The sequence below is a fragment of the Prionailurus viverrinus genome, chromosome B2 (genome assembly GCF_022837055.1).
Source record: "Prionailurus viverrinus isolate Anna chromosome B2, UM_Priviv_1.0, whole genome shotgun sequence".
Taxonomy (NCBI): domain Eukaryota; kingdom Metazoa; phylum Chordata; class Mammalia; order Carnivora; family Felidae; genus Prionailurus; species Prionailurus viverrinus.
In genome coordinates this window covers 129,494,944-129,521,461 of record NC_062565.1, presented here as the reverse complement: position 1 = coordinate 129,521,461, position 26,518 = coordinate 129,494,944, and the positions used below count along the sequence as shown (strand labels likewise).

The 26,518-nt window shown below is 40.0% G+C and overlaps 1 protein-coding gene across 7 annotated transcripts in view; it reads right to left on the bottom strand.

Moving 5' to 3' along the window:
• Positions 1–26,518, bottom strand: part of AIG1 (androgen induced 1) — a 255,537-nt gene that overhangs the window by 188,866 nt on the left and 40,153 nt on the right. For all 7 annotated transcript variants that reach the window (XM_047859695.1, XM_047859697.1, XM_047859698.1 and 4 more), the window contains exon 2: positions 3,608–3,763. In XM_047859695.1, the coding sequence (XP_047715651.1) occupies positions 3,608–3,763 (156 nt within the window). The remainder of the gene's footprint in view (positions 1–3,607; positions 3,764–26,518) is intronic.

Below are 26,518 nucleotides of genomic sequence, written 5' to 3'. Positions count from 1 at the left end.
CATGGGTTATCCCTGCAAAATGAGTTGCAAGGCTTTGGGAGTGGTGGTGGTTTCCGGCCATTAGCGTTACTAATCAAGGCCAGCTTTGCATTTATGGGAATCTGCACAAATCAGGATGATACAGGCTAGGCTCACTCAAGCAACTGCCTAATTTCTTCAAGGTTATGCTCAAACAAAACTTTACGCCAACTATCTTTGATTGGAATGCTTCATTATTTTTATATATCCGAGAGAAAGAGTCCATGAAGTAGATGCATTAGGTCCATGGGTCACAAAAATCGTATTTATTGCTTCATGCCCACATCAAGCAATTACTGTCAGCTCTCAATTAACCTCGTTATTGGAGGAAGCATTAGTGGAGACAGTACGAATCCTAGATAACCTACCCATGTCTTTCTTTCTGCCACAGTTGCAGTTGAGGTGAGAGAGAGAGAGAAGGAAAGAGAGATAATGGGAGCAACAGGAAAAGCTTGGGGCTAAGAGGTCTCTTCAGGAAAATCGGAGTAGAGGGTGCCACTCTGCCCCCTTATCATGCCCCTTGCCTTTCTGCCCTGCACCGGGAAGCAAAAATAACTTTACTTTCTCTGCAAACTTCTGGCTGACAAACAAAAGGTGGGGGCCCGAAGGAGCCACGAGGGAGTGGAATTCTGTGAGGCTGGCAATCACCTGGCAGCCAGAGCCTGGAGGCCTCGGGGGACCACAGGCAGGTTCTAAGCCGAGCCTGAGCACCTTGCTGCCTAGAAGCTCAAGCCATGCCCAAGGCTCTCCAGGCACAGGTGAGTGCTTGGGTGCTTTGCCCTTTAGGATTCTGTGTCAGTCAATATGGCAAAAGGTGTTTAATTACAAATGTTATCATTAATCGTTTTCATACATGATAAGCATTCTCACACTATAGATGCCTACGGGTATAAAGACATGTCCGTCAATCAGGTTCCAGGCATTAGTGCTGTTCCCATCCTTCCGATGAAATGAACCCACTGGGCTGGGCACCTTCCTCTCAGGCCAGGAGCCACAGAAAGAGTAAAGATGACACCTTTTCAAGTGATTCCTAGTGGCGCTGCTCCAGGGAGGGTTCACATTTTAACAAGGGAGAAAAGTTCAGTGATAAAACCACACTGAAATTCCAGACCCTACTGAGCAAACGGGGTATGAGAGAGACACAGAAGGGGCAAGGGAAAACCTGTGAAGCCACAGCAAAGGTAAGGGCACACTGGAAAGGAAAGCTGGGAAACAAAGTTGGGGAAAGAAAGGTGAAAAACCATAAAATTTTATTTTAATGAAAAAAACCCAGTTTGCATTAAAATGCAAATAAAGAGACAAATTCATGTCCTTTGTAAATATGACTTTGCTATAAAATTAGTGGAGTCTGGGAAACAGCTAGTTACCAGGGTTTGGTTTTTCTTTTTGTGTTTTTTGGTTTGTTTTTTTCCTCAGGATGCATTTCTGTGTATTAGTTTGAGAAACCGGGAAACTGGATGCAAAAACTCAAATGATAGAGTAAGAAACAGTGGGAAACATCTGGAGATTTCTGGAGAACATTGCTCAAAACTCTTCCTAATACCAGAGAGACAGAGAGAGAGAGAGAGAAAGGGAGGGAGAGACAGAGGGAAATATAACAGAGGGACTTCAAAAAGTTCAGTTAAGAGAAAAGGCTAGTGGCTCTAAAAAGGAAAGTGACTCATATATTAACAGGGAAGATTATAAAGAATGTAAAAAATGGACTATAAAATATCAGCAAAAAATAAGAGTTAAAAAAGTAAGTGAAGCTGTTCATCTGATTCATTATTCTTCTGTGAAGCTTCCCACCTGGGAAGGTGTATACAAATGCAACGGAATGTGATATGACTTCTCAGTTTAAAAGGAGGTGTGAAATTAAAAGTATTATTACTTCTCTTCCCTTTTTCAAAACACAGAGAAAACCACAAAGTTAGTGAAAACAGAGGAACACAGCAAATGTAACCAAACAAATAAGCAAGCACAAAGTCTCCCATTCTTGTCACAAACCATGAAGCATACGCGACTAACTTCAGGAAGGACACTGAAAGCTGAGAAACATCTCAAGTCCTAAGCAGGTGCAAAAAGTTTCTGGCCAAAGTAATGTCAAAAATGTCTAAAGGGCATATGCAATGTGCCTTTGATGAGAGTGGCAAGAGGCACAATTTAAGCCCCAGAAACACAGCTGGGCACCACACAACGGAGGGAGAGAGGCAGAGCTAAGAGAAAATATTAATACTGTATTCCTATTTACTTTTGTATTGTGTTACTGTGTTCCTCTTAGCCAAGGAAGACTTCCAGAGGTAATGACATACCTAGAGAAATTCCAAGCGAACAATCCAGTAAAAAGAAACAAAACAATACACAGACTTGGATATTCCAGATAATTCTTTCATGCACCGAGTACAAATCTTTATACTTTGTGCCAATGGAAATTTTCTCTTAGATAACTATTCTGATAGAAAGCATTTGAATTTTCTATGTCAAGTCCAAAGAAGGAAATACTAAACAATAGGTAAGGCATCTAATTCTGTCGGGTTAAGTAACAGAATTTGAGAGATTTGTGAGATGGTTTCAATCTGAGCACCCATTTAGGTTTTCAAAGGAAAAAGATGAGGGAACGAGCAGAGGAGTGTGACCAGATTATAATAATCTCCTTGTGTTGTTGTCAAATGAAAGGTCTGAATTTGAATTAGGTAACACACTCTTCCTTATTTTCACAATTTGCGATCTGTAAGAGTTTTCTCCCTCTTTTCATGCCTCTCCACAGGTTACAATCTATAGAATCTCATGGGGCCCTGGCCTTTTAAAGAAACACGGTTTATGTATAGACAATGGACGATTAACAGACCTGTGAAGGAAGTCAAGCAATGGAGGGCATGTAACTGAAAATAATGAAAATCAATGAAGCCAGAACAGACCCAAACATTAAGCAGCATGTACTTAAATGATATTAGCTAATGGCACAGTTGGGTGAACGAAGCAGTATGAGCTAATGTTGACTTCCTCTCTCAAGTTCAAAAACACTAGAATGGTCATAGACCCAAGGACCATACATTTCAAATTTGGGCTGCTAGAGAAGCTGTTATGGGTTGAACTGTGTCTCCCTAGAATTTATATGTTTAAGTCCTAACCCCTAGTACCTCAGAAGTGACTATATTTGGAGGAATGGCCTTTAGAGAGGCAATTAAGATCAAATGAGGTCATTGATGGGCTCTACTCCGGTCTGGCTGATGTCCTTATAGGAAGAGGAGATTAGGACATGGATACACAGGTGAGGACACAGGGAGAGGAGGCCATGTACAAGCCAAGGAGAGAGGTCTCAGGAAAAAAAAAAAAAGTCAACACTGTGAACACCTTGATTTCAGACTTCTAGTCTTTAGAATTGTGAGAAAATAAATTCTGTTGGTTAAGCGCCGCCCTCTCCCCCCGCCCTCCCCCCCGCCAGTCTGTGGTGCTTTGTAATGGCAGCCCTAAGCAGACTAATACAGACACCTGCTAGAGCCCTTTTTTTTTCCTCTTAGAAGTGAGCCCTTTTTTTTTTCTCTTAGAAGTCTGAAATAAGACCCTTTAAGTTTCTTTTATGGTTAAATGCATTGTACATCATACTCACAACCCCGACAGGAAAGGCCAGTACGGCTAACATCCAGTCCCGGAGCGAGATAAGCTTCTTGAGCTGCCTTTCTTGTTCTTGGTTCCCACTTCCTCTAGTCAGAAGACTGGAAAGATCAGTCAGCACGCAAATACCAAAAAACACAGCCTGGATGACCTGGAGGGAGACAACAGCTCGTGTTAGTCCATAAGATCTAAAGAGACCCCAGCTGTAGGACAGCAAACAAGCTACAACTTTGCAACATGACACAGGATAAGAGATGATCAGAAGCGTATTTACAGAGCTGGCCCTACAAATAAAAAAAGAATAAGATATTTGCAACTTGCTATCATAGGTGAGAAAATTCATCCTAAAAACACTGCTTCTGTTTTTGCTCACCTTGGGACAAATGCAAACTCTGCATGCACGTACATGTCTAAAGAGGCCCGATACAAAGCAGTGTCAAATATCAAACATCATAACGACATGTCTATTATTTTAAAATATCACATCTGTGGGGTCATTACATTGACTAGTAGGGTTTAACAAACATCTAAGAAGTGCAAAGAAAAGAATCAAGGTAGCCTGAGTAATAAATGAGACACTTTTGTCTGAATGTAAAGAAAACTTCCAATGCTCTAATCTCCTAGATTTGGAAAGTTCTCCAGCAAAGGAAGTGGTAGAAAGCTTCTAGTCCTTGAGTCACAGAGAAATCAACTGAATGCAATAATCAAAACTGGTACAGAATGATTTTCTGTTGTCAAACCTGAACGACAGGACCTCCTTCTCAGATTTTCTGTTCTTCTAAAATAAAATCTTTCCAAAGTAATACAAACGTAGATACCCATACCATATTCCCCAAAAAAGTTTTCAGTTGTACATTCCCAAATAAATTACAAATTAAATTACTTACATCAGCTACGTGTAACTTGGACTATCTCAGGGGAGGACATTGAAATACTACAATTCAATAATCTGTGAAATTCCTAATGTGGGAGCAAAAGTATCGATGATCCAGAGCTGTGGGTGGAGGCAGGAAGCATACTGTAATATAGCTTGGCAAATGATCATTCAGATTATGGAAAGGGCAGAAAATATATTACCTGGGCTCAAAAATCAAACCCATTTAGCACCAAGAGTAGATTCAGGGTAAGTTTTCTGGTGTCCTCTACCAGAAATAATTCACTGATGACAGATTTGCAAAAGATACAATTTTATTCACTACCTCTTTAGAAAACAAGAAAAAATTTTTGGCAAATTTCCATCTTGGCAGTGGAAAGGATCTGTGAAAGCTCTGTGGATGAGTTCCTCATTGAGGCACAAAACGAAGGGAAGAAGGACCCTCAAAATTACCAGCTTCCATTTAGCATAGCGCTGACACACTTGAATTGTCAAATCACTCTGTTCAAATTCTTATCTAAGCCATTTTGAAAATTCCAAATAATGGAGATTCCATTGCTGACCTTAGTCAAATAAACAAAAACCCTGCAGTATTTTTACATATAATACAATTACCATGTTATTCCAAGTTGACCAAAGCCTGCCATTATTTGCCAATGTTAGCTAAAGTTCTATTCCTTCTCATAACTTAGCCTGCCTTTCAGCTTCAATGACTTAAGGTTTATTGTTATGCTTCCTACAACAAGAAAAAGCAGAGGAGGAGAAGTTGAGATGGCCATAACTGAGCATGTTGGCAAGAATCATGTTGTGATGACCAGAAATAATTTTAATGACTCAGGGAATAATTTCACACTTAGGAAAACTTTCCATAACATATCTTATCGCTGTAGATGTTTGATCTTTATGTCGACCCTAAGGGGTTTTGAGAAATTGGAGTGGCCAGGCTGGGGAATAATAATCTCCATGCCAATTTGGCCTGTGGACATAGTAAAAGGGGCCCTACATGATCAATTACTAGGGAAACACAAATGTAGACCACAATGAGATAGCATTTTTCAACCATATAATTTTCACAATTTAATTCTGACAATACTACTGTTTATAAGGATGTAGAACAACCAGAAACCCTAAGGTAGGAATGCAAACTGGAACAACCCCTTTGAAGAATACTTGTCAATGTCTAGTGATTTAAAGATGTACATTCTTTATTATCTAATGACTTCACTATCGAGGGTATTTGCTAGAGAAACTGCCATACGTGTGTTCTAGTCATATGCATGTGAAGGTTAATTTCTGCATTCATTGCTTCAAAAATTTGGATTTAATGTTTCAATTTGACTGGATAAACAAACTGTGCTATATCCATATAGTGGAGTTCTAAGTACATATCAATTTTTCATTCTCACAACAAAACATTAAACAAAAAAAGGAAACCAAGAAAATGCTACATTTTGACAGCATCAAAATAAATTTCAAAAAAGTGCAAAGATAATTTTAAGGATGCATGTATATGAAGTAAAATATGAAGAAATGCATGGAATTAATAGCATGGAATTCAGGTACCTCTCCAAGGAGGATAACACTGGGGAAGGACCTCAACTGCATCAGTAATATTTTATATCTTAAGTTGATCATTTGGGTATATAGATGTTTGTTGTATTATTCTCTGTGTACTTCACTATTATGAAATATTTCCAAAGAACTTAAAAATAAAAGGTATAAAAGAGTGGTTTTCATATTTTTGGGCTGTAGCTGGTGAGTCTCTTTCTGTTGTTTTCCTTCTAACTCAGTTTCCTTTAGTTTTAAAAATTGGCTTGTAATAGTAGGATTTACTAAAATCTCCACATTAAGTGAATTAAGTGAATTTTAAAATTCCATGATCGGGGCGCCTGGGTGGCGCAGTTGGTTAAGCGTCTGACTTCAGCCAGGTCACGATCTCGCGGTCCGTGAGTTCAAGCCCCGCGTCGGGCTCTGGGCTGATGGCTCAGAGCCTGCAGCCTGTTTCCGATTCTGTGTCTCCCTCTCTCTCTGCCCCTCCCCCATTCATGCTCTGTCTCTCTCTGTCCCAAAAATAAATAAACGTTGAAAAAAAAATTAAAAAAAAAAAAATTCCATGATCAAGTAACTACTACCAGTGCTGCCTTCCCACCATAAACAGCTAGACATTTGGACTATATATATAAATCAGCTTTTTCAAATATTGAACTTTTTCCTCTGCAATCAGCCAAAGAAATCTCTCATTTTTAAAAAATGGCTCACCTGATGAGGTCAGACCCACTTTGAATAATTGTCACATAATTTTGCCACATAAAGTAATGTAATTGCAGGATTGATTGTATTCACAGAATCTTCCAAAACCCCAAGGAAGGAGATTATACAATGTTGAATATCACTGAGAGTCATTTTCTCATTTTACCTGCCACAAGCTGTAGGTTAAACAATTTTTAGAGAACACTCAGAATGGAGAGGTATTCAAGTTCTGACCAGAGAGGCCTTATTGACTACAACAAGAATTCAGTAGAGACCTAAGAAGTTTATTACCTAATTAGTGATGTTAAAATAGCCTTGGAATAAAGGCTACTTTATATCCACCCCACTAGTACTTAAAACAATCATCACAGAAAAAAGCAAGCCAATATACAGTATCTTAAATACCTGCAAAAACAAAATTCTACAATTTTTAAAGGAATATAGCAAAATCTAGACATTCAGCAATATCCAACATTACACTATCAACATCCAATCAAAAGTCACTGGACTTTCCAAGAAGTAAAAAAATCCTTAATCAAGAGGAAACTAATTAGATAAAAACAGATATATGGGCTGCCTCGGTGGCTCAGTTGGTTAAGCATCTGACTCTTGATTTCAGCTCAGCTCATGATCTCATGGTTTGTGAGTTCAAACCCGCAGTAGGTTCTGCACTGACAGTGTGTAGCCTGCTTGGGATTCTTTCTCTCCCTTTCTCTCTCTCCCCCTCCCCTGCTCAAGCTTTCTCTCTCAAAATAAATAAACATAAAAAAACAGGTATAGAAATGACATAAATATTGGAACTAGCAGACAAGAACATAAGTTCAAGAAGTTAAATGAAAATAATGAGCCAAAAAAAAGGCATTAAAAAAGAACCAAACTGAACATCTAAAAATTAAAGACATTGCCTGAAACTTAAAAGTCACTAGGTGGAAATAATAGCAAACTTGACACTGCAGAAGAAAAATCTAAAAATTGAGTATATAGCAACATAAACTATTCAAAATGAATCTGAGAAACAAAAAGATTTTAAAAATCAACAGAATATCAGTGAATTGTGAGAAAATATTAAGCAGTCTAACATAAGTGTATTGGAGCTGCAAAGGAGCAGGAAAGAGAGGCATGTAGAAAAAATATTAGAAAAGAAAAGAAAAAGCATTAGAAGAAACAATGGCTGAAGTTCTTCTAAAACTTCATGAAGTTTTCATGAAAACTATAAACGTGCAGATCCAAGAAATGAAACAAATGGAGTATAAACAAAGAAAACCACATCAAGGTACAGTGTAATCAAATGCTGAAAAATCTGTGGAAAAGACATCACATACAGAAAAATAAAGATAAGAAATTTCACAGGTTTCTCATGTAAAACAACACAAGCCAGAAAACAGGGACCTTAAAGTCCTACAAGGAGGAAAAACTCTCAAAGGTGAAAGGCTTTTTCAGACAAACAGAAACTGAGAGAAGTTATCGTCAATAGCCTTTCACTACAAGAAATGTGAACAAAATGGGAAACATGATACCAGATATAACTTCAAATCTATATGAAGCAATCAATGACAACTGCTAAAAATTATAAATATATGGATAAATATAAAAGATTTATTTTTTGTTTTATTTAATCTTTTAAAAATAAATAACTAGTTAAAGCAGAAATATGAGAACATACTGTGAGGATTTAAACATATTTAGAAATACAATTATGACATAGCACAAGGGAAAGAAGAAATGGAAGGTGTAGGTTGTTAAGTTTTTAGTTATATATGAAGTGGCATATTATCTGGTGGCAGACGGTGATAAGTTAAAGATGTATACCGTAAACCCTAGAGGAACCACTAAGACAGTGGAATGGAGACCTTCAGCTAATGCATTAGTTGTCTGTGCTACATAACAAATTACCACAAATTTAGCAGCTTAAAACAACATCAATTTACTTGTTCACATTCTGTAGGTCAGAAGTCCGAGTGGGTTAGTCTGGCCCTATGCCATCAAAATCAAGGTCCTGGCTAAGGAGCATTCTTATCTGGAGGCTCAAGGAAAGGGGCTTCAAGATCATTCTGGTTGTTGGTACAATCCAGTCCCTTTTGATTGTAAGACTGAGGTTCATGCTTCCTTGTTAACTGATGGCCAGGAACTCTCAGCTCCTTGGATCTGCTCTCCAACCCTTGCACCTGCTCTCACCCCGCGCCCCCACCCCCCTGCCCACCAATCTTCAAGTCCAGGAACAGAATATCAGATTCTTCTTGTGCTTCAGATCTCCCTGACTTTCCCTTCTTTTTCTCTCTTCTGTCATCCATCTGAAAAAGCTTTTTGCCTTTAAGGGCTCATGTGGTAAGATTACATCCACATGAGTAATGTCCTTTTCTTAAGGTCAACTGTGCCATACATCATAATCAGAGAAGTTCTATGTCATTTATTCACAGGTTTTCAGGGTTAGAGTGGGGCATCTTTGGGGGCCAACTTAGAAATTCTGTCCATTACAGCTAATAAGCACATATTAGAAATAAAATGGAACATTAACAGTACATTAGGGTAATCCAAAAGAAGTAAAAACATTAGGAAAAAGAAACAAAGAATAGATCAGACAGAAAAAAAACAGTAAGATCTCAGACTTTAACCCAATAATACCTATAATTACATTAAATACAAATGGTTTAAACTCTCCCAATTAATACCAGAGATTGACAGACTGTATTTAAAACACAAAGAAAAGGCACTATAAATATGTATAGATTTGTTAAAGGAAAATGGATGCAAACACTAATTGTAAGAAGGCTGGAATAGCTATATCAATACAAAAAGTGGGTTTTGGGGCACCTGGGTGGCTCAGTTGGTTATGCGTCAGACTCTTGATTTTGGCTCAGGTCATGAACTCACAGTTTCTGGCAATGAGCCCCGAGTCAGGTTCCATGCTGACAGCATGGAGCCTGCTTGGCATTCTCTCTCTACCTCTCTCTGCCACTCCCCTGCTCACATGCACGCTCCCTCTCTATGTCTCTCTCGAAATAAATAAATACACTTAAAAAAAAAAGGTAGCTTTCAAGATAAAGAACGCTACCAAAAATAAAGAGAAACATTTCATAATGACAAAAGGGTCAATTCATTTAAAAAGTATAACATCTTAAAAAGCAAAACTTGATTTACTATGGGGCTCAGTTACTCAATTAATGTTCAATAATATTTTAATAACAAATAACTCATGATTCTTGGGAAACAGATGCTTTTATGAAGATATAAAAGAAAAGGTGAGGGGAAACCTTAAAAAAGCAAAAAATAAAAAATAAAAGGAGGGAAGAAACAGAAGCTCATGTTCTACAGGAGAAAAACAACAGCAATTCTGCAAATATAAATGTAAAAATAAAACAACAGTTTGTCAAATTCATTTAAGTTAGTGGTGTTATGAAGTCTTATATCCTCCTACAGTCAATTCATCTCCTTCTCCAGTGGGATCATCTAACACAGCAGTCGCCTCACTACTGCCTGGTTGATAGCCTGTCACTGTCTGTAGACCTTGCCAGGGGCTCTCCCCGGCTTGCGATCACACTATGCCCCCTGCCTCACCTGGATTGCTATGGAAGACTTCTCCCAAGTGAGCCTGCGGAGGTCAGGGAAAAGAGGTACCACAAAATGCTTTTCTCCTCATTTCCATACATCAGGAGACAGACAGGAAATTGTTGGGTTTGTTAGTTTTGTTTTGTTTTCAACTCACACTGACTAATTTTTTTTTTATTTTTTTTTTCAACGTTTATTTATTTTTGGGACAGAGAGAGACAGAGCATGAACGGGGGAGGGGCAGAGAGAGAGGGAGACACAGAATCGGAAACAGGCTCCAGGCTCTGAGCCATCAGCCCAGAGCCCGATGTGGGGCTCGAACTCACGGACCGCGAGATCGTGACCTGGCTGAAGTCGGACACTTAACCGACTGCGCCACCCAGGCGCCCCAACACTGACTAATTTTTAAAAGATAATCCCTAAAGATTATAGAACAGCTCACCGCTCCCTAGGGAGAAGCATGGCCTGACGTTTGGTTATTTGCTCATTTAAGAAGCAGTCGGACAATACTGTTAAACTAACACTTCAGATTTCTGCTACTTTATTAGAATTTGATTGGAGCTGACAGCCAACAAATCACATGAGACACATTTTGCTCTATTGCCTGTACGTATCACGTTGTCCGTTGCAACTTAAAATTCATTAAATAAACTTAAGAATGTGAAAGTTGTATGGAGATGCACAAGTGAATTTTAAGTAGGATTACGATTACCTTGAAGCATTATTTGGCTCCAGCCATTCTGCAGGGCTGGCATTTCCAAACCATCAACTCAGCATGACACACATATACACCATCTGGCTTTGAGTTCTTAGCAGCCTGGCTGCTCTTATTATTTTGTGTCACGTGTAGAAATGAAGTGGTCAAATGTACCACATCTCTCCAAGAAATATAAATAGAGATTTATCAGAATGAAAAAAAAAAAAGCCCAGGATATTTTGAACTCACTCTAGTATTTGTTCCTCTAGAATGTTCTCTACTGTTGAATAATTCCTTCTACATCTTCTCTCCACCCCCTCAACTCTCCCTGTCAGGAAATAATAGATTATTTACTGAGTCATTTTAGGTTCAGGATTCACTTCCACAAGTATGGAAATGTACCCCAATTCCATTCATATTCTTATATTTTCTTTTTTTTTAATTTTTTTTAACGTTTATTTATTTTTGAGACAGAGAGAGACAGAGCATGAACGGGGGAGGGTCAGAGAAAGAGGGAGACACAGAATCTGAAACAGGTTCCAGGCTCTGAGCGGTCAGCACAGAGCCCGATGTGGGGCTTGAACTCACGGACCTCGAGATCATGACCTGAGCCGAAGTCGGCTGCTCAACCGCCTGAGCCACCCAGGTGCCCCTATTCTTATCTTTTCTTACCCATGAGTGGTATTCATTAAATGAACTTAATATTATTTTCTTTTTTTTTTTTCCTGGAATGCACTAAACCATTACAATTCTGTTTCTAGCATAAGGCACACTTGTTATACTTCTGCCATTTATTCCCAAACATAGTAGATATGGTTTATCTAGAATACGTTTTATTTCATTTCATTAGATCATCTTCAGGGTCCTCAATTATATGTAATTACACCAAAGCTTTAGTCGGTATATCAAGTTATGTCATTACTATAATGAGTTGCTAATTTTTACAGGCCAACCTCAGGCAAAAACAAAGAATGCACCCAAGTAGGAAAAGCAGCATTTTAAGTAAGAAATGCAAATCTTTGTTTATATGAATTTTAAAAGACCACAGAACGACTATCTTGATCATCGGGAGTAAGATTTCTAATGACATGCATGTGTCGCGTACCGCATTTTGATTGTACTATATTCTCATAAGGTTAACATAAAGAATACAATAATGTTTGAAGATTCCACTTACGTTAGGGTTAGTTTAGACTTGGTCTACAGAAGAAATAAGACAACAGAACTCGGAGGGGTAGCAATGGACACTGGAGTGATGTGGATCATGGAATGAAAGAAAACTAGAAAGAACCGATGGAAAGAAGGCAGGAAGATTTAGAGGTGTCATAAGGGAGGGTCTGGAGGAGTCCCACGTACGAGGATGAGAGCACTAATCAACGGGAGATTTAGATAAAAGAAAGAATTCCTGGAAATATCTGTGTTCAATGAAGAGTGAATTTGTCTGGAGATATGAGATATGTGGAAAGGATATAAGGGCCATAAAATTACAGTGCTACAAAACACAACATTCAAGGGATTCCCTCTCTATTCCAAAAATATCTTACTTTTAATTTTTTTGAGGGGGGGGTGTGCGTGAGAGAGGGGCAGGGAGAGCGGGAGAGGGAGGGAGAGAGAGAGAGAGAGAGAGAGAGAGAGAGAGAGAGAGAGATCTCAAGCAGGCTTCATGCCCAGCATGGAGCCTGGTGCTGGGGGCTCCATCCCATGACCACGAAATCACGACCTGAGCCAAAATCAAGAGTCAGACACTCAACCAACTGAACCACCCAGGTGTCCCAATATCTTAGTTTTTAATGGTTTATAATTCCATCTTCTTGTTATTAAGATCAAGAGGGATCGCCAAGCATATCTCAGCACCATGAGACTGTGACTCACTATGAAATCAGATGAGTGAATTCTGCAAGGATCTCCTTTGCATTTGTTTCCAGTGCTTTCCTTGCCTCAGACGTGTGAATATCTGTAGCAATTCTATAGCCCTGGGAGCCCATCAGCTACACGGAGGCTGCACTCAGTTACATGTTTGGATGCTCCACTGTGGAGAAATCAATGCATTTAAAACTCCCACAGGCTCTCTCTGCCTCCCTCATCCACTGAGACTGCCCACCAGATGCACTGGCTGGTGAGTTTTCCTCTACTGCCCTGAACAAACCAGCATGGCTTTCTCACTCTGGTGACTGTAAGTCTATTTGTCTAGATCTGCCATTTAAGTGATGTGCTGTAAGCCCAAGGTTTTTCAAGGAATCTTCACCACAAACATTTTTGAGGAGACGGACTCACTGCATCATCACGCCTGTGGTTTTCTGAATGTGATTTAGAACCCATGCCCATGTACACAGACATTTACCTCATACTGCTCTATCTCATTACTGAAAATCGATGAACTAGGCCGTAAGTCACCACTGGCAAGCAATCCACTCAGACAGAAAGAAAGAAAAATAAGTTTTTCAGTCAGAAATAATGCACTTAGATAAGCAGCTTCGGAAAGGAAAGCTTGTCAACAAAATGCATTACAATATCACATAATTTCTTTCAATATATAAGAAGCAGGGAGAACAGTCATCTGAAGAAGGCATTTGGATATGCTTCACAAAGTAATGGGTACAATCATACCATGTTCCAGCGACAACCCGTTAAAAGTACAGCAGGGACCTTTCCAGAGACTCTATTCTAATCTGCAAATAATGACAGAAAATTCCCCTCGGGGTTCTCATTGCGCTTCACTGATCCCATGTGCTACGCAAAACTTCTGTAGGCTTACAGATTTTTTAAGCTATTAATATTAGCATGAATCCCTTTTGAATCCTGAATTAAACACACCATTGATTTATTTAGCAAATATTTATTGATTAACTACTATGTACAAAGCACTTAGTGAACTACTAATGCAGAAATGCAGACTACCAAATGTACGTCTCACTGCAAATGAGAATGTGCTTAGTGTCTAACCTCTAACTTGGTGGAATCCACACTTGCTAAACACGTGATATCTAGATTTAAGCACAATAATAGCAATAAACAATTGTTTAAAAATGGTGTGTCTTAACACAAATCTGTTCTGTAGTGCATTAAATTTTCTAGCATTGTAAAATGTATTTTATCCCACGAACTCATTTCAGCAGATGATTTAAGTGCCACGCATAATCACTAAAGAATAGATAAGTTTGAAAGCTAAATTAGAAAGGACCTTGACCTGAATTAAGATCAAATTAGATCTTAATTGATTAGACGACACAGAATCAGATAATCATACAAAACCTGTGCATAATCTGTATATAATAAAACGAATGATTTATTTTTAGAACATATATACACACAGGTGAAATTGTGTTAATTGAACCAGTTAGAAAGACATGGTCCTGTCCTAAGAAAGACATGGCCCCTGTCCTTAGAAGTTTCTGTTTTAAATATTGATTTATCTATTGATTTTGATCTAACACTGAGTCTACCTAAAGGCAATGTCTACGCAGTTGTAGGTAACTACTTGGCAGGGAACTGAATGGTTAACATAGTTATGAAGGTGGATCCCTGTTTCTAGGTATTGATTTCTGCCTTCAGAAACAGATCTTCCAGACAAAAGTTTCTGAGGGGCTTTGAGAGATCTCACTCCCCAGCCAGTATTGCTCAACTTGGCCATTGTTCTACCCTATTCACTGGCTTACTATATCATTTTGAAGTTTACTGGTACAGAGCCTAATGTGTATAAGACAAACTATTCTTGGGGCGCCTGGGTGGCTCAGCCAGTTAAACGTTGGATTCTTGATATTGGCTCAGGTCACGATCTCATGGTTCATGAAATCCAGCCCTGCCTCGGGCTCTGTGAAAACTGGAACTGTAAGTTTATGTTAGGTTTTAGAATTGAATTCATTCATTTCTTAAAAACTGATAGAAGTTTAATACAAAGAATATTTGAGCTATCAAAGGAGAGTAACTACAAGATGTAACAAGAACTCTAAAAGGTATGCTGTGCCTCGGAGATACTATCTAAGGAAAGAAGAACTTAGAAGAAGACTCTTCTCCAAGGATGGGCTTCAGACCTCACTGCGGGAGGTGTGTTTGCAGCCTGCTGGATGGTGGAAAAGCTCTCTAGGTTGCCGGGGCAAGATCTGGTCCACGGTCACACTGGGTACAGAGGAAGCAGCCTTCCCAGGTGCAGATGAGCCTCAGCTGATGAGCAGGTGCACAGAAGGAGCTAAGCAACCACTGGGGGCAGGAGATCTGGAGCATGTGGTGCCCTCCTTAGGAGGGCTGCAGGGACATGGTCACCAAGGGCCTGCACATCCCTGCCTGTGGCTGGGGAGAAGCAATATTAGACGTCCTCCTACCCATGTGGCTGATCAATGGGGCAGCGGCTGGAACCAGTGGGCGAAGCCCCTTCCTCCTGCAATAACTCTTCAGCACCCGCTAATTAACATCATCCTCACTGTGAAGGAGAAATGCTTAAAAAGTTTAGTCTGTTATGGAAGAGCAGGTATTACAGGGTGAATCGGGGGCTGAGAAACAATACATATCTCATTTAATTCCCCACGACTTCATTGATATTTAATAGCACTGAGAACACTGTTTCATTTATTCTAATGAAATGCAAGAGATTCGGAAGAACATTTGCTTTTAATTATTCAGACTGGCAATGTGAGTCTTATCTCCTGGCTTGGGGCCATTTAATTGTTTTATGTCATCTTTTATAGAGAGTAAATCAGGCAAACCAATGAATATATTATCTTAACATTTCAAATATGGTAGAACATTCAAGGTGGTCTATTTTGCTACTAATTTCTGATACTTGTGTTAGACAGAGAAGGCTGAAGTGAATGGCCAAAGTGAAATTTTATATATATGTTGAAATTTAACCAAATCATTGTCATGATCTTCCTGTTCATTTCAGAATTGTTTGTAGTGGCAAAAAAAGAAAAAGAAAAGAAAAGAAAGAAAGAAAAGAAGACAACCCAAATGTGCATAAACTCAACCTTACATAAATAGAGGTATTAAAAGAATAATAATACAGGGCAGTGAAAATAATTTACCTAGAGTTACCTGTATCAACATAGGTGAATCGCTCAAGCATAACATCTAACAATAAAAGTAAGCCAGAAAAGACGGAAAACGAATGTTATTACTTAAATAAAGCCCTAAAAGAACTGAATAAAAATCCACAATAGTAGCCCAGAAATGCACATGCAGTAAAGCCACAAGGAGAAGACAATGATAATAAAATGCCACCCAGAGCTGAGTTAGACCTCCCTCCCCACCTCCCAGGAAACAGCTCAGGTCACCTCTTACCTTGGTTTCTTTACCACCTGATTCAAGTATAATGAAATCATCAATAGCGTCGCTGTTTTATAGATACCTGACTCTGTGGTGGGCCAATGAGGGTAGGGTTTGGCTTTAATTTGATATTGCATCCCTTGAGATTGGCATGACGTGTGGGGTGTAGTATTAATACCCACTTGCCAATTACCGAATAATGAGAGTGGTGAAGACAGCCAAACAGGGTGGCAGGGAGCCTGACCTGGAACTGGTGGAAGGATGGCTAGCAGGTGCTGAGGAAGGAGCACCTTCTTGTGAGAAAGGAGCCGGCAGAGCTCTATTGCCACTGTTGTGCACTGCCGTGTTACTTGTTTGCAATTGTGCTCAGTGCCCAGGTTACAGGGCACACAAATGGGACCTCATGGGTTTGAGGGTCTGCAAGGCAAGCCCAGCTAGACACTAGGGCAGTGAGGGCATCAGGAGATGAGTAATGAAAGACAGATCCCAGGGTGTAGACTGGCCAGAGAAAAACATGAAGTCAAGAGAGACAGAGAGAGAGGGTGAGTCCTTCGCTTGGTGGGGGTGGTCGCATGTCTGGTGCAAGTGAACAAAATGAAAGATGGGAGACTGTGGTTTGTGGACAGAGAGAGGTCCAGCTGTTCTTGATGGCAATGAAATCCAAGGGTGGCTGTGGTGCCAAGCTCCAGGATGAACGAGACAAAAGTCAGAAGAGTTGAGGACAAGATACATTGTGAGGAGTGAATTTCAGGCACCAATTATCTTATTGCAAATTTATGGCACCCCACCCCAATAACAGTTAAAAGAAACTGGAGTCAAAATACAAAGAAACAATTGATCCTAAGAAATATCAGAGATATTTCAGAAATCTATCAATGAAGTATATCAATATAAAATGCATTTATGAAACAATGAATAGTAACTGAGTGTCTTGCATCTTGCAATAGAAGCAATTGCATTTTCCTTTCAATTACATTAAAGTAACACATTTTCTTTTGACCTTGCCACATTTGTGTTCTCAGAAACAAAGTGTGTGTTTAAATGCTAACAAATAGGGGTGCCTGGGTGGCTCAGTCGGTTGAGCGTCCGGCTTTGGCTCAGGTCATGATCTCACAGTTTGTGGGTTTGAGCCCCGCATCAGGCTCTGCGCTGACAGCTTAGAGCCTGGAGCCTCTTTCTGCTTCCGTGTCTCCCTCTCTCCTCTGCTTCTCCCCCATTCATGCTCTGTCTCTCTCTCTCTCCTTTAAAAATAAAGAAAAACATTAAAAAAAATAAATGCTAATAAATAGAGGGAAACATCAATAGCTAAAACTGTACATGGATAGAACAATACAAAAATTGATGAGTATGTATCAGTTTGATAAACAAATCTGATTTACACCCCCACAAGGGGATAAAGCTAGTCTCATCACTTTTGTTATGGATGGAAAAAAGCAGGAAAATCCAAAGCCCTCTGGAGAAGTTCCAACAGGTGTGAATAAAAATATACATTGCTTCTAAAAAGAGTATTCATCCAGAAACTGCTCCTGAGAGAAGTTAATTCAATACCACATATCAGGAAGTCAAATGAAATTAAAAAGTATAAATTCAAGAAGAAATAAAGAGCTCTAAGAACTCAGGACACAGAAAATGCATATTTTATGTTGCTTCATAAAGTACGTTAGTTTTGAAAAAGAGTGATAATTTCCTCACTAAAATAACAAATGAAAATAGTTGCATCATGAAGTACGTTAATTTTGAAAACGAGTGATAATTTCCTCGCTAGAATAACAAATGAAAATAATCAGCTGTTTCTTAGACACTGGAAAGTATAAATTTGTACTAAATTTTAAAGACAGCTAAGAAAAACAACCTTATGGAAAACTGTCTTGTTCTGGGCGTACTAAATTTAGGAAAAAACTGTTTTTAAGTTTCTAAGGGGTTCTGAATAAAGATTTTTCTGAGAAGGGCTTTTTTGTTGAAATCAGAATCATGAACAATAATATTATTTGAAATAATTACCACACGGTTTTACTGGTAGAAAATCAAATGCTTACTTATGGCTCATGAGAGTTCGCACTTGTACAGAGCAGCCTTCCCCTGCTTGCCCGTGATAAAGTCTTAGTCGATAACCACAGTGAAATTGCTCCTAACAAGTGGTTTTCACAATTTCTCCAAATAGCTAACAGTGACATGTTTATGGCAATATTGCCGGTAGGTAATGACGGAAGGGGGAACGAGGGGGGTTTGGAAGGAAAAGGAGGGAGGCGGAGAAAAGGGAAAGGAAGAGGTTTGGAGGAAAAGCTTTATGTAACTTTGTCTTAGTCTGTTAGGGCTGCTATGATAGAAATACCATATGCTACTTGGCTTGGAAACTACAAAAATTTATTTCTCACGGTTCTGGAGGGTGGGAAGTCCAAGATCAAGGTGCTGGTGAGAATCTCACTCCCAGATGGCCATCTTTTCACGGTAACCTCACCTCTCTCTGCAGCCTCTTTCACAAGGGCGATTTGTCTCATCCACCCAGCCTCATGACTTAATCGGCTCCCCAAAGCCCCACCTGCTGATACCATCCATCACCCTGGGAGTCAGGATGCAACCCACGAACGGGGGAGGGTACACAAACATTCAAAATAAAGCACATATAAAGTTGTAAAATGCTCAGACACTCTGAAAAATATATATACCTCATTCTTAACATAACACAAGATGTTCACTTTAATCAATAGCTCTCTTGATCAGAATGCAGCAGTGGAATGTTGATGTTTCAAACTGGTGAATGCTAGAGAATCTGGTGGACGATTAAGAGCTAATCTATCCATCTTTCCAAGCATAACTGACACTGGACGCGAGAGTTGAACTGAAAATATCACCTAAAGGTATTCAATGAATTATGTCAAATTTACAGACTGTCCGTGAAGACGCTTACACAGAGCATATGTAACATCTGCCTCAGTTACCTTTTTAAAAATCCAGTATTGATGCTGAGCCGGGGACAGAATATTTCATCAACATTACAAAAGCCCAACTTTCCTTTTGTGGCTTCAAAATATCCTGAGTGAAATCTCCCCAAATGTAGAATCAGAAAAATCTTTCTTTCCATGGCATTATTTTTCCTGGCTATGCTGTGATTTCGCTACGCACACCCATCAGTGCATGGAATAGGGTTTGCAGGTAGGGATGAATGCCTCTGTCCAAGGCTCTTTGGCCAGGCAGAAGTCCCAAACTCCAAAGGATGGATAAAGGAGGGATACGTCACTTAGATAACTAAGCCCAAAGTGTTCAGGAGTCACTGCAAACACATACCTGTTCTCTTCATCTTAGCTTACACAGTTTTGTAAGCTCGCCCTGCCCCTTGAAATACAGAAAGCCCCAGGGCTTCAGCTCCACTCCTTTCCACAGGGTGCTCTGACGGTCATCGGGACCAGCCGCCTCTGCGCTTTTGGACTAGTGTTTATTACCCACTACTTGGAGATGGATTTTACTCCATTCACCCAAATATTGCCTGTTTGATGGACATCTCTCAAGAAGGCAGCAGCCTATGAAAATTGTTACATACTTTCAAATTGCTTAGCCTTTCATAACCTCTAATTTAAAGATCTGTGTTGTGAAGTTTATGATATTTGATATTAAAATTTTTTTAACGTTTATTTATTTTTGAGACAGAAAGAGACAGAGCATGAATGGGGGAGGGTCAGAGAGAGAGGGAGACACAGAATCTGAAACAGACTCCAGGCTCTGAGCAGTCAGCACAGAGCCCGATGCGGGGCTTGAACTCACGGACCATGAGATCATGACCTGAGCCGAAGTCGGACACTTAACCGACTGAGCCACCCAGGCGCCCCGATATTTGATATTTAAATTGAGCAGACCTGGGCAAAAAGCTAGGATCCTCTCTAGTAGCCATAGTGTTCCCAGACATCCTAGAAATTTGTTGGTAAGTGACAACCACAAAGTACTATGAAAAGTCTTTCTTTGGGACATTCTCCAGAAGCTCTGTATAGGAGTGGCTTTGGTAATGTTTTGTTTTGTTTTTTTAGGTCTCTCAAATTCCTCTTTGTTGTAAAGCTCTTCATAGGATCTTAGGGGCGCCTGGGTGGCTCAGTCAGTTAAGCGTCCGACTCTTGATTTCAGTTCAGGTCATGATCTCAGGTTTCATGAGTTCAAGCCCCGCATAGAGCTTCATGCTGACAGCGCAGAGCCTGCTTGGAATTCTCTCTCTCTCCCTCTCTTTCTGCCCCTTCTCCCATTCTCTCTCTCACACACACAATAAATAGTAAGCTTTAAAACAAAAAGCTCTTCGTAAGATCTTACAATTCAGTTACTTATTAACGCTATCAATCATAAGGCACCATAAATGATAAGTTTTGGGATTTTGTTACTAAATTTCTCTTTAAATTCATTTTTATTTTTATCGTGGTAATAATACTTAACATAAGATGTACCCTCTTAAAATTTTTTTTTACATTTAATTATTTTTGAGAGACAGAGAGAGACAGAGCACAAGTGGGGGAGGGGCAGAGAGAGGAGACACAGAATCCGAAGCAGGCTCCAGGCTCTGAGCTGTCAGCACAGAGCCCTACGTGGGGCTCGAACTCACAAACAGTTAGATCATGACCTGAGCCGAATTTGGATGCTTAACCGACAGCTACCCAGGCACCCCGAGATGTACCCTCTTAACAGATTTTTTTGAGTGTACCATACAGTATTGTTAACTATAGGCACAATGTTGTGCACCAGGCCCCTAGAATTTATTCATCTTGCACAAATGAAACTTTACACCCATTGATCGGCAACTCCTCATTTCCCTCTCCCCAGCCCGCAGCAACCACTCATCCACTCTGTCGCTATGAGTTTATTTTAGATACCTCACAGAAGTGAATCAAGTAGTAGTGTTTATCTTTCTGTGACTGGCTTATTTCATGTAGCATAATGTCCTCCTGATACTAAACTAATTTCTATTGGGGTGTCTGGGTGGCTCAGTCGGTTAAATGTCTGACTTCAGTTCAGGTCATGATCTCACGGTTCGTGGGTTCAAGCCCCACGTCAGGCTCTGTGCTGACAGCTCAGAGCCTGGAGCCTGCTTCGGATTCTGTGTCTCCCTCTCTCTCTGCCCCTCCCCCATTCATTCATTTCTCTCTCTCTCTCTCTCTCTCTCTCTCTCTCCCTCCCTCTCTCTCTCTCTCTCTCTCAAAAATAAGTAAATAAACAAACAGATTTCTGTCAACTGAATGAATATAGTTGACATTTGGAAAAGCTCTCTCCACACACAAGGTGACAACGCATGTGGAGACCATCGATTTTCTGGAATGTGTCTTCAATGTTGTCGTGCTTTTCTGAACCAGTGTTTTTACATAGCAGGCGAAGGGCTGAGGCCACTATTGCTGCCTGCACATTCTCATGAAGCATGCTGCCCGGGGTCACATGGAGCCAGCTCCAGTGCAGACCAAACACCCTTGGGCTTGAATCCATCCCTGATAGAAACACTTTCAATCTTTCAGATCATGAGGACATCAGGGCATCGTTTCATAAAAAGATAGGTTTTTGGCAATGACCACAGTGAACAAGGGAAAGGCTATTCATGAAAAATACCCCAATCAAATCTTGCGCTAAAAAGCATGCTAACTGCCTTTTCCCAAAAGTGCCTAACAGCTGCCCAGTGATCACCCCTATGGTAGGTTATGACATGGAATGTGCTTTCACATAGGTTGTTCTGCAAGGTGGCCTTTTCTTCTTTTCCAGTGGACACTCCTCCGTCTCTTTGCTTTTTCCTTCTTAACCTCTCCACCTCCAAACTCTGGTGGACCCCAGGGCTCAGTCACTGGACCTCTTGTCTTTTCCAGCTGCAGAAATCTGAATCAGTCTCCTCACTTTGAATACCGTCTCTCTGATAATGACTCCCACACTTACACTTCTAGCTGGAACCTCTCCCTTGAACTCCTACTAGCTATTTGACATCTACATTTGGCTCAAACTTCACAAGTCCAAAGATCAACTCCTTATGTCCCTGGCAAGTCTGCTTTTTCTAAAGCCCTGCTCATCTGAATCGATGGCGAATCTGACTTGATAGTTACATAGGTCCCAAGCCTGGTGAATGCACTTCATTGCAAATCCTGTCGGCTTTACCTTAAAAAAATCATCTCCAGAATTCGACACCGTGCACCACTTCTCCTGCTGTCTCACAGTCTGAGTTACCACCAGTAACCTCAGCTTGTTGGCAAAGCCTCCCACCTGAGCACCCTGCTTTTCTGGTCTTCTCTATTCTCTACAGCAGCCAGAATGTAGAGAATGAGGCTGTTTCAAGTCTGATCATGTCACTCTGTTCAAGCCCTTTCAAAGGTTTCCCGTCTCAGGTCCAGTAGAAGCCAAGGTCCTTAACAACACGTCTCATGAAGCCCTTCACCGACTCTTGCCACTTCCCCCCTCACTCACTCTGCTCCAAGTTCCGCTGGTCTCCCGTTGGGGTCTTTGCCCCTGCTTTTCCTTTAAACCACCCGCTCACTTCCTTCCTTCCAACATCAGCTTGTAGTGAGGCCTTCCCTGCAACTCTGTAAAACTGCAACCCCTCCTCACTGATGACGACACTCTCAAGCTGCCTTTACTTCTCTCTTCAGGGGGGCACTTTTTACACTCTCCCTTCCCTACTGGAACCTGAGGGCAGGGACTTGCTGTATATGCTACTAAGTGCTGAATCCCTAGCACTCAATAAATACCTGCCGAATGAATGAAAAATTGAGTTTTATTTCTTTTCATTTTCTCGCCCGAAACACAGGGGCTAGCCTTGCTCAAAGTCATTCCACAAGAACGTTTTGAAGCCTAAATATGAACCCAGGTCTTTTAAATGAAAGCCCATACTCTTTCTACCAAAGCATGCCAGTTAATGTGCATACAACATTCCTACCATCTCAGAGGCTGAGCCTGGTTTTACCATTACTTACTTCGTCTTTTTAAAAATATTTATTTTTGAGAGAGAGGCAGAGCACAAGCAGAGGAGAGGCTGAGAGAGGGAGACACAGAATCTGAAGCAGACTCCACGCTCTGAGCTGTCAGCACAGAGCCCAACGCAGGGCTCAAACTCACAAACTGTGATATGACCTGAGCCGAAGTTGGACACTTAACCGATACAGCCACCCAAGCGTCCCTATCATTGCTTACTTTCAACCCCAAATACCTATTAGGACACAGCTCAAATGAAAGGTACAAAAAATGTTCACTAAAAATAAGGAGAAGAAGAATTTCACCCAGAAAACAATGGTACCCACACTTTCTGTCTAGATTGTGAACCTATGCAGGGCAAAGTTACATTTTATTCATTCCTGTGTCACTGGACGCTTGGCTCAGTGCCGGGAACAAGGCAGAAGCCAAATGTATGTTCAATCAAGGACCGGAACTACATCGAGCTAACCCTGACCAGGATAATCAAACATGTTGACAGTACAGCTAAAAGGTCATGGAGCTGTGCCCTCTGCTCTTTCATGGAGCAGCCAGGACATCTAATGGGAACTCGACTACTGTATAAATTTACAGATGCAATACACTGAGGAAGATGAAATCTTGCTCTTCAACCAAAAAAATGTACTCTTGGTCAATAAACCTGTGGTCAACCCCAGGTGCTTGCCAGGTGCCAGGACCTCTGCATGTAGCTTTTTATGCACAATCTTACTTAACTGCCACAAAAGTCTTCTAAGATACATATTTATCACCATGTTACAAATTGTGAGTGTGTGGCTGTAAGAAGTAGAGTGACTTCCTCAAGCTTATATATAATCTTCTGTCAGTCAGCATAGGAATCAGGCCTCTTGATTTCAGTGCAGTGCTTTTATTTCATCAGACAAATGCTTCTTTTAAACATGAAAAACAATAAACACCACAATGTATTTGCCTTGCCGCCTATGGTATAAATAAATGCAAATATTCTGGCTCTAAAACTTACAGCCTTCTCGTACATTTTCCCACATTCTTCTGCATTTACTTAATTCTTACTTAAATGCTGTCATACAAGTGGGCACTTCAGAATGGGTAGAAACTTTCAGAGATGTAATTTGGACGTACGAATCAAAAGTCTTTAATATACTTTTAGAAATGCATCTCACCTCGTCACAAAGACTTATGGATGAGTGTTTCAGTGGAGTTTATACTGTTAACAATTTGGAAATTGCTAAATTGATCAAAATGACATTACTTAAATCTTAAGGGAATAGTGGAATGTTACAAATCCACGAAACATCATGTCTTTGAACAACAGTTTAACAACCTGAGAAGATGCTTAAGATAGATAATCAAGTATAAAAAAAATAACAGAAGTAACCAGAACCACAACAGCAACAACTCATATTAGACCTGAATGCTGAGTGAGTGCCAGGCGCTGCGCTGGGTACCTTACTAACTGGTCTCATTTAATCTTTATGAGCTGGGGACTCCAATAATCCTGGTTTTACATACAAAGAAATACAGGCACAGAAAGCATTTTATGTATAGTATGATCTCAAATCTAGGTAAAGTATTTTTTTTTTATTTTGTTATTGTTTACTTATTTTTGAGAGAGACAGTGCAACTGGGGGAGGCGCAGAGAGAGAGGGAGACACAGAATCTGAAACAGGTTCCAGGCTCTGAGCTGTCAGCACAGAACCCAATGTGGGGCTCGAACTCAGAAACGGTGAGATCATGACCTGAGCTGAAGTCGGACGCCTAACCGACTGAGCCACGCAGGCACCCTCAGTGCAAAGTATTTATACAAAGAAATCACCATCTAAAAATAAAGCTTAAGCCAAGATACTTTAAACGAGTTGATAATCATATAGTGGTCAAGTTACCTGTAAAGGTGACATTGAGAATTTGATTGTCGTTTCACAAACTTAACTTTAAGTGGAAAAATACACACTTAAAACCGGAATATTTTACTCAAACTATAACTCACTATGTCTAATTGTTAATAAAATAAAAATAGTGCTAGCCTCATATTTGCTCATATTCTCTCTCTCCTTGTTATCACTCCCACATTTGCACATTTTCTTTCCCACTATTGAAGTGGAATCAGAGAAGTTTTTCCATTCATATTTCTGAGAACTTGTTGAAAATGTGTAACTAAAACAGCAAACTAAAGCATAAACTAATTATGTCAAAGGTTCTTGCAGCATTTTCCCTTAGGAATTATCTAGTGTTTTAAAATGGTTATGCTATTTTTCGGGAGGAAAAAAAAAACTCAGATATTAAATTTATTATCCTTATAAGATTTTTGAAAACAGCTATGTTTTGATAGCTTAGCTTGAAAATACATTTTTCTACTAACTTTCCTGCTCTTCGGGGCCATGATATGGTTGAAGCAGTTACCTAAGTGTTTCAGTTAGTTGTTAGCTTTGGGATCTTGTTTGTAATCAAATTAGGTTAAGAAAATGTTTACAGTACTTCTCTGTCCTAAGAGAACTCACAGAATCAAAATTTCATTCCAGTACTTCTCGTAGTGTGAAAGGCACACCTACTGAGTCAGCTTTGGGGAAAAAAAAACCAAAAAAATCATTTTAAATTGTGGCTACCCGTATAGCCTGGATTAGTTTCTGGAAGGGAAGTGTAGATCATATTAACCTACTCAGAAACACATAGGGCAGAACCTGGTTCTCCAACATATCTCTTGCAGTGCTCTGATTGATTGATTGATTGATTGATTATTTATTTATTCGTTCATTCATTTGTTCCCCATTCCCAACCACTATCATTTTTTCCCAAGGAGAAGGCTAGTCCACATGTCTGATTGTACAAATGCTTTTACCTCCGCCTGGCACACTTTTCCAATTCCAGTCCACTTGTCTCCTATTCCTCATCCTTGGAGATCCAGCTCATCTCTCCCCCTGACAGCTGAAGTGACCATATATGCCTTGGTGCTAAGATTTTATGTTGCATATTCCTCTATCTTTGCATGCACATCAGTATATTTAGGTGTTTATTTCTGTCTACCCTAGAAGACTGTGAACTTCATAAGGAGGAGCCAAATGTTCTATTTGTCTTTATATTCTTAAGTTCAATTTACTCACTCGAGTACTCAGTTGCCCTTAGGCGAGTTCTTTTTACACTCTGAACTTCAGTTTCCTCTTGTGTAAAGTGGTCCTAAGTATATTACTGCACAGATTTACTGTGAAGATTAAGTAAGATCCTGTATGTGGAAGCACCTGGAACGCAGCTTCTCAATGCTAACTCACTGAATCTGAATCATCCCATGCATCCCTACAACACATATCTCAACAGTAAATAAGCACTGAGCAAAATGACTGATAGCTAAATCCTCAATAGATGACTACACAATAAGT